The following is a 12736-nucleotide window of genomic DNA, read 5'->3' as shown; positions in this document are numbered from 1 at the left end:
TGTTTTCTTTTTGTGTGTAAAGATTTGTCCTTTGTAGATGTAAGTTCCCTCCTTAAGAACATCTGGATCTTTGCATTTTGTTTGTAGACAATGGGGTACCTTCAGCAGGGAGGAAGGTTAATTGAATTGACTTTTCTCACATGGAATGGCTTGCTTGCTCTCTTTCCCTACTGAATGCATAATAACAGGCCTATTATCAGGCTGAGTCTGGCTAGAGAAGAGGAAAAGCAGTCAGGAGCAAACTTCTATAGCCCTATGAGACATTTATTACTACTATGAATCAAAGTTATATGAGTTAAATAGTTGTTTCCTACTCTTTATTCCTGCTTAGGGGTTTATGAATGAATCAAGGATTTTTTTTCTTGGAGAAATGTCACCCGCATTAATTCCTACCCTCCTTCCCCCAAATTCCCTCCCTGAGCAAAAATCTTGAGCTCTTTTGGTAAATACTGAGAATTTTAAATGAGTTCATTCAATTCAATGGCATATGGTCTCCTTTCTCTTTTCTTCCATTTTCTGTGTGGATGAATTTTCTTACCTTAGAAGTCAAATTTTCAACTCTGAATAGATCATCAGTCATAGCCAGGAGGGTCTTTCTTTCACCTTGCAAAGGCAAATAGCAAACACCACTTGAGTGAGTATTAAATCAGTAGTGTGAGGCATTTAACTTCCAGTCATCTGAAAGGATGGATTGTTTTAAATTGATTCATGACTATCTTTGAAGGCAAGTACCAATAATGATTGTGTCATTATTGTCTGGTAAATCAGAAAGACTAAAATGAATTTTGTAAACATACTTGTAGAGTAGGAGGCTATATTTGGGATCTTGTGTCTTGCTCCGAAGATTTGGTTTGACATCTCTAGTGAATTTAAATGTGGCTTTTTTAATACTTAAAGAGTCAGACCTAGAGTTACTGTGCTATAGAATTTCTATAAATATCTTGGAGCAGTGATTTGAAGTCAACATACTAACAGAAGCATAAACAATGGTTATTCCTCAAATTAAGGAAGACAGACTTGTGAAGCTTATAGATAAGTCTTTTACCTCAAAAGATAAGGATTTGTATAGGTCACTTATATGTATGTGCAGGGTTTTAGGACCTCCACATAAAGGTAGCTGATGCCCAACTCAGGGCATATTCTTTCTTAGGGCTTTTTCTTAAAATATGACCTAAGGTTATAATTGCTGCAAAAGATATGAAAAGTTCCTATTCATTTTACTTGCTTAAATGACATTGCCTTAGGTTGAAACTTCATCTTCTCTATATTGGTTTATTTCAGTAGCATTTTTCATTTGTTTATTCATTTATTCATCAAACATTTATTGAGTAGACAGCATGTACCTTGTGCCAGGCAGAGCTATGAAGGACATAGTCTCTTTGCTCAGGAAGCCCCCAGACTGACGAGGGGGGCAGCAGTTAAGATGGGCACCCATATAGAAGGGGTTTTCTGTGAAAGTGACATAAGGTCTGAATTGTAAAAGATAGCCAGGAATCTTCCAGATGAAGAAATTGGGGTAGGGTATTCCAAGTGAAAGGGACAGCATGTGAGAAGGTGTTTTATTTTTTTATTGATTTTTTTTTTACATTTTTTTTAAAGGTTTTATTTATTTATGTGACAGAGAGACAGCCAGTGAGAGAGGGAACACAGCAGGGGAGAGGGAGAGGAAGAAGCAGGCTCCCAGCCAAGGAGCCCGATGTGGGACTCGATCCCAGAACGCCAGGATCACGCCCTGGGCTGAAGGCAGACGCTTAACGACTGCGCTACCCAGGCACCCCTTTTTTTTTACATTTTTAAAAAAGATTTTATTTATTTGACAAGCAGAGAGAGAGAATAAGCAGGGGGAGAGGCAAAAGGAGAGGGAGAAGTAGACTCCGCACTAAGCACAAAGACTGACATGGGGCTCGATCCCAGGACCCCGGGATCATGACCTGAGCCCAAGGCAGATGCTTAACCAGCTGAGCCACCCAGGTGCCCCTAGGCTATGAAATTTTTTAATATTTAAAAATGTCGACGTGGCACGCAACATTTACATAGACAGTAGTAAGGATTTATGAAAAAATATGGAATGTTTCACCAATTTGCGTGTCATCCTTGCTCAGGGGCCATGCTAATCTTCTCTGTACCGTTCCAATTTTAGTATATGTGCTGCTAAAGCGAGCATGTGAGAAGGTGTTTTAAAGTAGGAGACTACCTGCGAGACCTGTAATTCTTCAGCTGAATGAATAGAGATCTAGATCAGCCTATTACTGTTGTTCATCTCTATTATTTTGAAACTTTTTTTAACTCAAGAAGGAATGTGATACTTTTTAAAGCACAAACTTTTAATTCCGTTTAAAGTATTAAATAAATAAATAAATAAATAAATAAATAAATAAATAAAATGTTGATTTATTTAACACACAAAAAATGTTCAGCAAAACGGACCCTTAAAAGGAATCCTTAAAAAAAAAGGGGGGGGGAATCCTTGCAACAGAACGTATTCAAATAGAAACCAGAAGATTATCCAGAATTGGTATTTTGGGGGCATCTTAAGATCCCTAATAAGATGGGTTCTTGGGTGGCGCAGTCGGTTAAGCGCCTGCCTTCAACCCAGGTCATGATCCCAGAGTCCTGGGATCAAGTCCTGCATGGGGCTCCCTGCTCGTGCGTGTGCACGCTCTCTCTCTCAAATAAATAAATAAAATCTTAAAAAAAAGATCCCTAATAAGATACAGTTCTATAACTTTTGTCCTCTCAATATTTTGTTACTTTATAAGTTAATTCCTGTCTCTTTCCCCTAGCCATAACCTTCTCTTTCACCTCTCCTTCAAAACCATTCTCTTGAGAAATTAGTTTACATATAACTATCTCTAGTTCCTCACTGCTTATTAGTCTATCGTAATACAGGAAAGTGTGTAAAACATACATGCATATTTCAAAGAATTTTTACAAAGTGAACCCATCTGTGTAAATACCCCCAAGATTAAGAAAATAAACATTACCAGGACTCCAGAATCCCCTTTTGTGCCCCCTCCCAGTCGCTACCTCCATCCCCTAACAATCGTTACTCCCACCCCACCCATTAAAAGTAACAGATGTCTTCCTGACATCTATCACCATCAGTTAGCTTTGCCTGTTTTTAAACTGCATTGTAAAAATGAAATCATACATATGTTCTCTTAGGTCTGGCTTCTTTTATTTTGTTCCGTATTGTGTGTTTGAGATTCATACATGTTGTGAGTAGCAGTTGATCATTCATTCTCATTTCTGTATAAAAGTTCATTGTCTGACTATACCACACTGTATATTCTACTATTGACGGATGTTTGTCTTGTATATAGTTTGGGCTTTTAAGAATCCTGCTGCTGGGGGTGCCTGGGTGGCGCAGTCGTTAAGCGTCTGCCTTCGGCTCAGGGCGTGATCCTGGGGTTCTGGAATCGAGTCCCATATCAGGCTCCTCCTCTGGGAGCCTGCTTCTTCCTCTCCCACTCCCTCTGCTTGTGTTCCCTCTCTCGCTGGCTGTCTCTCTCTCTGTCAAATAAATAAATAAAATCTTAAAAAAAAAAAAAGGATACTGCTGTTAGGAACATTTTGGTATATGTCTTTTAATGCACATCTTTTCTGTCCCATAGACTTCATCCTAGCAAGCCCTTTTGATGATCAACAGCACAATTTATTGAGTGCTGGTTATGTGCTTTTTATGTACATCAAATAATTTAATCCATAAAAACTCTGTGAGGAGAGTAGGTTTTAAAAAAAAAAAGGTTTACTTATTTATTTTAGAGAGAGAGAGTGGAGGGAGGGGCAGAGGAAGAGAGAGAGAATCCTCAAGCTCGATTCCAGGACCTGGAGGTCATGACCTGAGCTGAAATCAAGAGTTGGACACTTAACTGACTGAGTCACCCACCCATGCACCCCGAGGAGGGTAGTTTCATTCCAATTATATATATAAGAATATTGAGACTTAGATGATCTTATATAAGGTTACATAGCTAGTAAGTGGTAGACAGGTTGAGACAGGATTAGAACTCAAGACTGTCGGACTTCAAAGCCTGTATCCATAACCATTATCCTCTCCTGTACCACAATTATCATTCTCAACAACAGCCCCTCATTTGGTCTCCCTTTATAGAGTCTTGCTTCCCCTAAGTCATGTCACTCCTTTATTTTAAATCCTTCCATGGCTTCCCCTCGCCTGGAACTTGATAAAGTCCAAGTTTCTTGCGGTGAAATACTGTGTCCCCCCTGATCTGACCCTTGCCATTCTCTTCCATTTTGTATCTCCCCTCCTCACCTCTGTGTTCCAGCTATGCTCACCTACATGGAGCAACTGTGATGTGTCATGTTCTCTTATACCCCCTGCCTTTTTATTTACTCCCTCTTCTGTTTTGCCTGGCTAACTCTTGTTAGTCCATGAAGACGTAGGTTAGGTCTCCCAAACATTCTCTTGAGAAACATTTCCTAACTGCCTCTTATCCCCAGTCCATTTTGGTGCACCTCCTCTGTGCTCCTAGAACACCCTATGCTCCATCAGAGCGCTCTCACACATTACTGTCAACACCTAGAACAAACTAATCAATTGTTGATTTGATAGTCATCACCTCTTCCATTAGACTGACAGCTCCTTGAGGACGAGTGCTATTTTTAAATCCTTTTTTGAAACTACAGTGCCAGCACATGGGGGCATTCCTCAAATATTTGGTGGCTAAATAAAAATGCTGTGTATTGAATCATTTAAATCAAGCATAAAAGTACCTATTCTTGTATACCTTGATCTTTATTATTTTGAACACATGGTTTTATATTTGGATTTGGAGGACCAGATACGGAAGCAATAGTAATTTGTTCTATAAAGTCACTTACACCTTGGAGTCACGTGTGATTGACAGAAATCTGGGTTTGCCCTCCTTATGTGTCATAGAATGGCTGAAAAATCCCTGTAAGAAACTTGATAGCTTCAGGTTATCTTGGGAGAGTTCTCTAAAAAATAGTGGAAAATATAGAGTTGCCTCATTATGGTGAAAGATGTTTCATTCCAAAGTAGTAAAAAGTAGTCCGTTAAGAGTTCTGGGTTGCGTGGTATAAATGATGATTCTCAGAGGTTCCATGAAACTTATTAATTGGTGCTTTTGAAGTCTTCTTTTGCCTTTGGACCTGCAACAAATTAAAGTTCTTTAATCATAATGAGAAATGAGGGTTACTGCCTTTCTGACAGGGCTTAAACAAGTGTGTGCTTAGTTTTTAGTGTAAGGAACAATTTTATATTAAGCGGTATATTTTTAACACATTTCTTAATCTTCTGTGTTAATTGTGGGGAAAGGGAAGAGAAAAGGAAATTAATCCTCACTCTTGTGCTTATTGTCTGTTTTGATGACTACTTTATAAAACAGTTAAAGTAGTAGATCATCGAATATAAGATTGTGGAATTTAAGTTCATTTCTTGGGCAGGGCAGATAGAACGGTAACCTTGTGCCTTTTGTCTTTGTTGATAGAGGATGAGGAGGGGGTACTTTACTCTCCTTTTCTAAATATCACTAAAATTCAGTTTTAAACCTTTTGGAGGAGGGAATGGAGAGGGGTTGGGAGGAAGCAGGACGGGGGTTCCTGGGTGCTGACAATGGTAAACTAATGTGTTCACTCTGATAAGTTATTGATCTATGCACTGATGTTTTAGGTATGTTTCTGTATGTCTCTTATATCAATAAAAATATGTTGAACAATTTAATTTAGAAATTTCTGTCTTTAAACATTTCCCAAGGAGCCTGCCAAAGATGTTAATGGTGAGGCTCTTTCCAAGTGCCATTATTTTTCATGGTCCACCATGAATTGAAGACCCCTGCCCTAATGGGTCTGTAGACTCTAAGGGGGGTTGGAGAACAGTAAAAGGAAAGGTTAGCGTGGGCAAGAGTAGTCAGGGAAAACGACATAATCATTCATCCAGTAAATATTAACTGAGCATGAAACGTGTACCAGATGCTGTTGACATAGAAAACTTAAATGAGATTGGAGGTCAGAATTGGAGGGAAAAATAAGATCTGGGTGATGTTAATTAATCCTGGTTATATCTCTACTGCTCGTTATGGAATGATAAAAATAGCAAGTGCTTATTTAGCATTTCTTGTTTACTAAAAGCTTGACATATATTAACTCATTTAAATTTCACAATAAGTCTATACGTGAGGCAGTACTACTGGTATCTCATTTTAATTTCCTCTAGTAGATGAGAAAACAGATACAGAGATGTCTAAAATCACTCAGCTAGGAAGTAGTGGAGCTAGGATTCAAGCCTGACCGTCTGGCCCCCTGTTTGTCTGCTCACATTTACTATGCTGTGTGAGATTAATGCGGAGAATATCAGAAATGGAGACTGACCAAGAGAATCTATTCGAAAATGGTCAGTAATCCTGCTCTGGTACTCTGTGGTTTGTGTGTTTTGGAGCTGTGTGTGAATGCCTTTTCTTCTTTTTACAGACATGGCTGGATTCTGCCAAAGAAATAAAAAAGCAGGTTCGTGGTAAGTGAATATAGTCCTTTTTATAGTTCTTTCTTTCTTTTAGTGGGTTAGAGGATTTTCACCGATTTTCTGGCTATGAGTCACTTTAAAATTCTGGCTATGGCAGGTGGCTCTGAAATTGAGATAAAGCCTTCCCCTGGAAGGAGGAGATTCCATGATAGAAAGATACAGCAGAGGTGGACACGATTGAGATGTAGGGCAGATCTTGATTTTTTTCTTTACAACTAGGTAAAATTGGGGAAGATTGGAATGATTGAGAAAGACAAGTTTGAGAAGAACAAAGATGAGAAGAGGAAAAGGATGTGGGAGTCAGTTCTCAAAGGAGTTTGGTCCCTGGTCCTGGTCCTTTTAAATTGTTCTGGACTGTTGCATTCTAACCTTCTTCATGCTTTCTTCTCAGTAGTTCTTTTTGTCCATTTCCAACAATCTTCTTCCAAACAGTTGTTCTGTTAGTAGGAAAACGAGAATTCCTTGCCAATGACCCTCTGACGTTGTGGCTTTTCTCTTAACGCCAAGCCCGCTAGTATGTATTACTGTTGTACCCCTGCTCAGACTACTCTCCTGAGATAAATATTTCTAGGTCGAATAAAACGTAGATTAGTATTTTGTAGCTCCAGGCCCAAAGGGCCAGCTTAAGGTGTAGAGACTCTTTTTCCTTGTTTATGACTAAATGTCCTTTTAGTTTAGTTTATTTTTAAGGAAACTTTTAGGAACTGCAATAGAGATTTTTCATCACGGTTAGTAAGTTTTAACTCTATCACCTGAAAGCAAATTTTATTTTTCATTTGTTTCTTAAAAGAAAACAATCTTACAATCTTGCTGTGGTTAAATGTTTTCTTTTAGACCTTTTTTATAATTTATATTCTTGAGAAAGAAAAACAAGATACTCCTTTGGACTAGCAACTCTCCATATTTGTTCTTTGCTTATAAAATGTTGTTTTAAAATGCAAGTCAGAGCAAAAAATAAAATAAAATAAATACTAAATAATAAGTAAAAAATAAAATAAAATGCAAGTAAGAACAATGCATTTTTGGAATATTTGAGGCATGACAAGAAGAATATAACTCCAAGTCCGTTTCAATGAAAATTCTTTTAATATTCAGTATTATTCAGCAACAAATGATTATACAAGAAGACTAGTTAGGAAGAAAAGTTAAAGCAGAATTTATGGAGTGGAGAAGAATATCTAGTAGGTTATATCTCTGGCTATAGAAAAAATCCTTGCTATGATAAAGAACCAGTGTTTGTCATTAAAAAAAAAATCACAAAATAATTAAAAACCCTTCCTTTAACATGGGAAAGGAACACCTTGTCTGTAGCACAAACTTAAATAGGGTATCAAAATGTAAACATTTCATTAAGCCAAAGAGAAGATCGACTTTTATCTCTTGCAAAGATTTTGTTTTTTTAAAAAAATTTTTTTCGTCACACACATAATATATACCCATTGTGAAAAATTTAAACATTATGGAAATATATCATGGAGAAAGTAAAAGGCCCCTAAATTCTATCCTCTAGATGCAATCACTGTTAAGATTAACAACAATAACTAATAATAAAATAGACAGTTACAGTAATATACCATAATAAAAGTTAATATGAATGTGGTCTCTCTCTCAAAATACCTTGTTGGACTGCACTCACCCTTCTTACGATAATGTGATGTGATAAAATGCTATGCGATGAGACACAGGGAGGTGAATGACGCAGGCATTGTGAACCTAGTCTTAGGCTGCTATTGATCTTCTGACCATACATCAGGAGGGTCATCTGCTTCCAGACCGTGGTTGACCATGGGAAAGTGAAACCATGGCTAAGGGGGGACTATTGTACATTGTTATATTTTATGTATTGCATTATATTATATATGCATTATGTATTATGCTATATATAGTTAAAAATTTGTTTAAATAGGTGATATAAATATGTGGAATAAGATTAAAAGATACAGATGAATCTAATGCAAGGTAAAGTGTCCTTCTACCCCATCCCTTAATTCCTTGGGTTCTTTCCGGAATGTACATGAGTACATTCATATGTACATGAGTACATATGAGTGTACATAGACATACACATATTTTAATATAAATATATATTTAATACATATATATTTTACATGCATATTATATTTTACTATGTATATTTTACATAAATATGTATTTAATAGGTATATTCTATATGTATTTAATATAAATATGCAACCAGTATTTTTTATTTAACACAATTTGGAGTATTCTTCGTATCAACACATATAAATTTATTTTGTTTAAAAATTTTCTTGATTACATAGTTGTAGCACAATATATATGTAAGCAGTCCTTTTGATGGACATTTTGGGTTATTCTCAATAGTTTGCTCTTACAAACAAGTTGCAGTGAATGTTTATATAAGCGCATACATATATATGTTCCTGTAGGTAAGTTCCTAGAAGTAGAATAAAAAAATATGAATATCTAAAATTGAAATAGATATTCACTAGAAAGGCTTTTCCGTATTAAAAACATATAGAAAAGTATGGAGGCTAATGTAACAAGTAGCCCATATACACATCACCCAGAATTAACCTGTTAACATTTTAAATTTAAAATAGAACAGTACTGGTAAGGTTTTTGTCTTTTTTGTTTTCCTCCTAGTCTTAGCCTCTTTTCTCCCTAGCCATAGAAATCTGTTTTCATGAATTTGGCGTGATTCAGTCCATGTTTTTATGTTTTTTCTTATATATCCATACCTATATACCATAGAGAGTATTGCCTTGTCTGTTTTTCTGAAATTTCCCTCAGACCCATTTATTCATTTGAACCTTCTTCAGAGGTTTATCAATCTCTCTCTCTCCTCCCAGCTTAATTCCCTTGGTTCTGAATAAGAGAGATCTCCCCTACTCAGTATGGCTGTCCACCTCTGCCCCTTTCTGGAATAGTACAGACCAAAAGCAGGAAGTCCTTATACCTTCAAAGAAAGAAAAGGAAGGAAGGAAAGAAGGAACGAAGGGTGGGAGGGAGGGAAGAAAGAAGAGGGAGGGAGGAAGGAAGGAATCCTTATACCTTCTATATATACTGAAAAATACAGATATATAATTTATACAAATTATGTTTAAAAAATTCTCTAGTCCAGGTGTACCCGTTATAAACACATCTTCCTCTCCTTTCCCTGCAGGGGTCACAACTCTCCTGAATTTTGTGTAAATGATTTCATTGTTTTTTGAAATAGTTTTTATTACCTATGAATGTATACCTAAAAATACTATTTTACCTTTTGAACATCATGTAAATTTAATTATATAGTAGTTAATCATTTGTGATTTGCTTTTCTTACTCAACGTAATTTTTGAGTTTCATCTCAGTTGAAAAGAAAATTTCACAAAGCAGTTCTTAATCTTTACTATGAGGGTTATCCTCTGATTTTTTTTTTTTTGGTTTGTATTCTATTTCATTTTTTTCAAATGCTGTTTTTGACCTACTAAGCTGACTTCTCAATGGATCGTGATCCACAGTTTAAAAAAACACTCGATTGAGGATTTATACCTGTAAGTGGAAGTGCTAGATCGTAGGGTGTGTTCTACCAGATATTGCCAAATTGCTCTCCTTTATGTTGATTGTAAGTTTACCTCTCCACCAGGAGCAGTAAATGAGAATTCCTAGTTTCCTGTGTCCTCAGAAGGCAGGAATTTTTTCAATTATTAATTTAAAATATTTTTTGACATCATTTCAGACTTAACAGAAAGTTGAAAGAATGCAACAAAGAATTCCTGAATATCCTTTCCTCAGATTCCTCAAATGTTAATATTTTACTCCATTGGCTTTGTCGTCTTTTCTCTATCTATACAGTCACACACACACACACACACACATATACACAGAGGTTTTTTTTTCCTGAACCATTTTAAAGTTGCATCATTGCAACACTATTCACAATAGACAAAAGGGAGAAACAACGTCCATCAATGGATAATGGGTAAGCAAAATATGATACATACACACAGTGGAATATTACTCAACCTTAAAAAAGGGAAGAAATACTGAAACACGCTTCTGTATAGATGAACAGTGAAAACACTATGCCAAGTGAAAGTAGCCAAATGTTACACGTCATGTATGATTCTCTTCATATGAAGTATCCAGAATATGTAGCTCCGCAGAAACAAAACAGAGGAGTGGTTGCCAAGGGTTGGAGGTGGGGCTTGGTGAGGGAGTGATGCTTAATGGATACACAGAGTCTCCTTTGGGAGACAAAACAAAACTGTTTTGAAACTAGATAGAGATGATGGTCGCACAAAATTATGAATGTACTAAATGCCACCGAATTGTACACTAAATATACTGAATTGTATACTTTAAAATGGTTACTATTACGTGAATTTCACCTCAATTAAAAGGAAACTAAGTTGCAGTCATGATACCTCTCTACCCCTAAAATATTCTAAAACCTAGGAATTTTCTTATGTAGCTATAATAGTTATTAAAAGCACAGAATTAGCATTAACATTGAGAACCTACAAGACCTTATCAGTTGTCCCAATAATATTCTTTGTAGCAAAAGAAAGTCTACACTGATATTTTACATTTAGTAGGCATATCTCTTTAGTTTTTTTGATCTGGAATAGTTCCTGAGTCTTTAAAGTATTTTATAACCTTGATAGTTTTGAAGAGTCCAGACTAGTTATTTTACAGGTGGTCACTTTGAACGTGTCTGATTTTTCTTCATGGCATGTGAGTCTTCAGGTTATGCGCTTTGGTGGGAATGTCATTGAAATGCTGCTGAGTTAGAAGGCAGAAATTTTAATGTTAAGATTTTTTTAGAGCTTTTCTAGCCACCTTCCCCCCCCCACTAAATATTCTCCGTAAGGTATTACTAATTATATGTATCCTATTCTAGAAAGAGTCACTGACGAAAGCTTAACTTTAATATTTTTTTAAATTCTAAATGATTAACTTTTTTAGTATCTCTATTGCATTGAATCCTGAGCTAGCTTGCAGTGAACCTGAATATTTTCATTAGCAAAATGCCAGACTCGTATCTCTTAACATGGAAAAGAACAGGAACTGAAAATTTGGGCTCCTCTTCTTACAATTGTTGTTAATAAAAGTAAAAGAGTTAATAATTGGGACATTTCTTTTTTTTTTTTTAAGATTTTATTTATTCATTTGTCAGAGAGAGAGACAGCCAGCGAGAGAGGGAACACAAGCAGGGGGAGTGGGAGAGGAAGAAGGAGGCTCCCAGCGGAGGAGCCTGACGTGGGGCTCGATCCCAGGACCCTGGGATCATGCCCTGAGCCGAAGGCAAATGCTTAATTAACAACTGAGCCACCCAGGCGCCTTTAATTGGGACATTTCTGTTTAGATATGGTTATTTCTTTTCTTTTTTTTTTTAATTATTTTTTAAAGATTATTTATTTTTTTTTTGAGAGCGAGAGAGCACATGAGCTGGGGGAAGGGGCAGAGGGAGAAGGAGACTCCCCTCGGAGCAAGGAGCCTGATGCAGGACTCGAGCCTAGGACCCTGGGATCATGACCTGAGCCGAAGGCAGACGCTTAACTGACTGAGCCACACAGGCGCCCCAGATATGGTTATTTCTAATACAGTTAAACTTCCTTGTTTTGGGTTAAATGGAGAAAAACATTCAACCAGAATACAGGGGTTTTTTGTTTGTTTTCGTTTGATTAGGTCTAGTAACATAAGGTCATTGGTGGATCTGTATTAATGTATGATTTTAATACATTAGTTCTTCTCCCCCCCCCCTCCACCTCGCCCGCCCCGGAGTTGTAGCATCCTTATATGACCTTCACAACAATGCTGTGAGATCAGTTACTTTATTTCATTCATTCACTCAACAAATACTTCTTGAGCATCTATGATCTACCAAGCACTGTTTTGGACCGTAGGGATACACACCAAATAAAACAGAAAAAAAGTTCTTACGCTCAGTAATTTGCATTTTAGTGGGAGGAGACAAAGATTATCCTTTAAAAAAGTTATATGTTTATATTTAATAAGTAGTACATGTACGAAATTCAAACGGTATAAAAGAGTATACAGTGAAAAGAGGTTTCCATCCTATTTTCCCTTTCTTCTCCATTTTCTTCTCTAGAAGTTCCCCTTTCTAGTTTCCCAACTACTGTAAGTGGTTTAGTATATAACCTTATAAGGATTGTCTAGGCATATACCCTAACATGTATATCTTATATTTCATATATTTCTTTCTGCCCTCCAATGCTCATGGTTGCTTTTTTAAATTTTAATTTA

The 12736-nt window shown here is 36.6% G+C and overlaps 1 protein-coding gene and 1 non-coding gene across 12 annotated transcripts in view; one reads left to right on the top strand and one right to left on the bottom strand.

Annotated features, from left to right (window-relative positions):
* The window catches only part of EPB41 (erythrocyte membrane protein band 4.1), a 189843-nt gene that overhangs the window by 98303 nt on the left and 78804 nt on the right, over positions 1–12736 (top strand). For all 11 annotated transcript variants that reach the window (XM_045782662.2, XM_045782668.2, XM_045782673.2 and 8 more), the window contains exon 5: positions 6454–6496. In XM_045782662.2, coding sequence (XP_045638618.1) covers positions 6454–6496 — 43 coding nt within the window. The remainder of the gene's footprint in view (positions 1–6453; positions 6497–12736) is intronic.
* LOC123782502 (U6 spliceosomal RNA) lies at positions 2058–2164 on the bottom strand. The gene has a single exon (XR_006776996.1). It is a non-coding gene; the product is annotated as a U6 spliceosomal RNA (small nuclear RNA).

Source organism: Ursus americanus, chromosome 33, assembly GCF_024610735.1.
Source record: "Ursus americanus isolate L20-20 chromosome 33, mUrsAme1.1.p, whole genome shotgun sequence".
Lineage (NCBI taxonomy): Eukaryota > Metazoa > Chordata > Mammalia > Carnivora > Ursidae > Ursus > Ursus americanus.
This window is presented reverse-complemented; position numbering and strand designations above follow the sequence as displayed.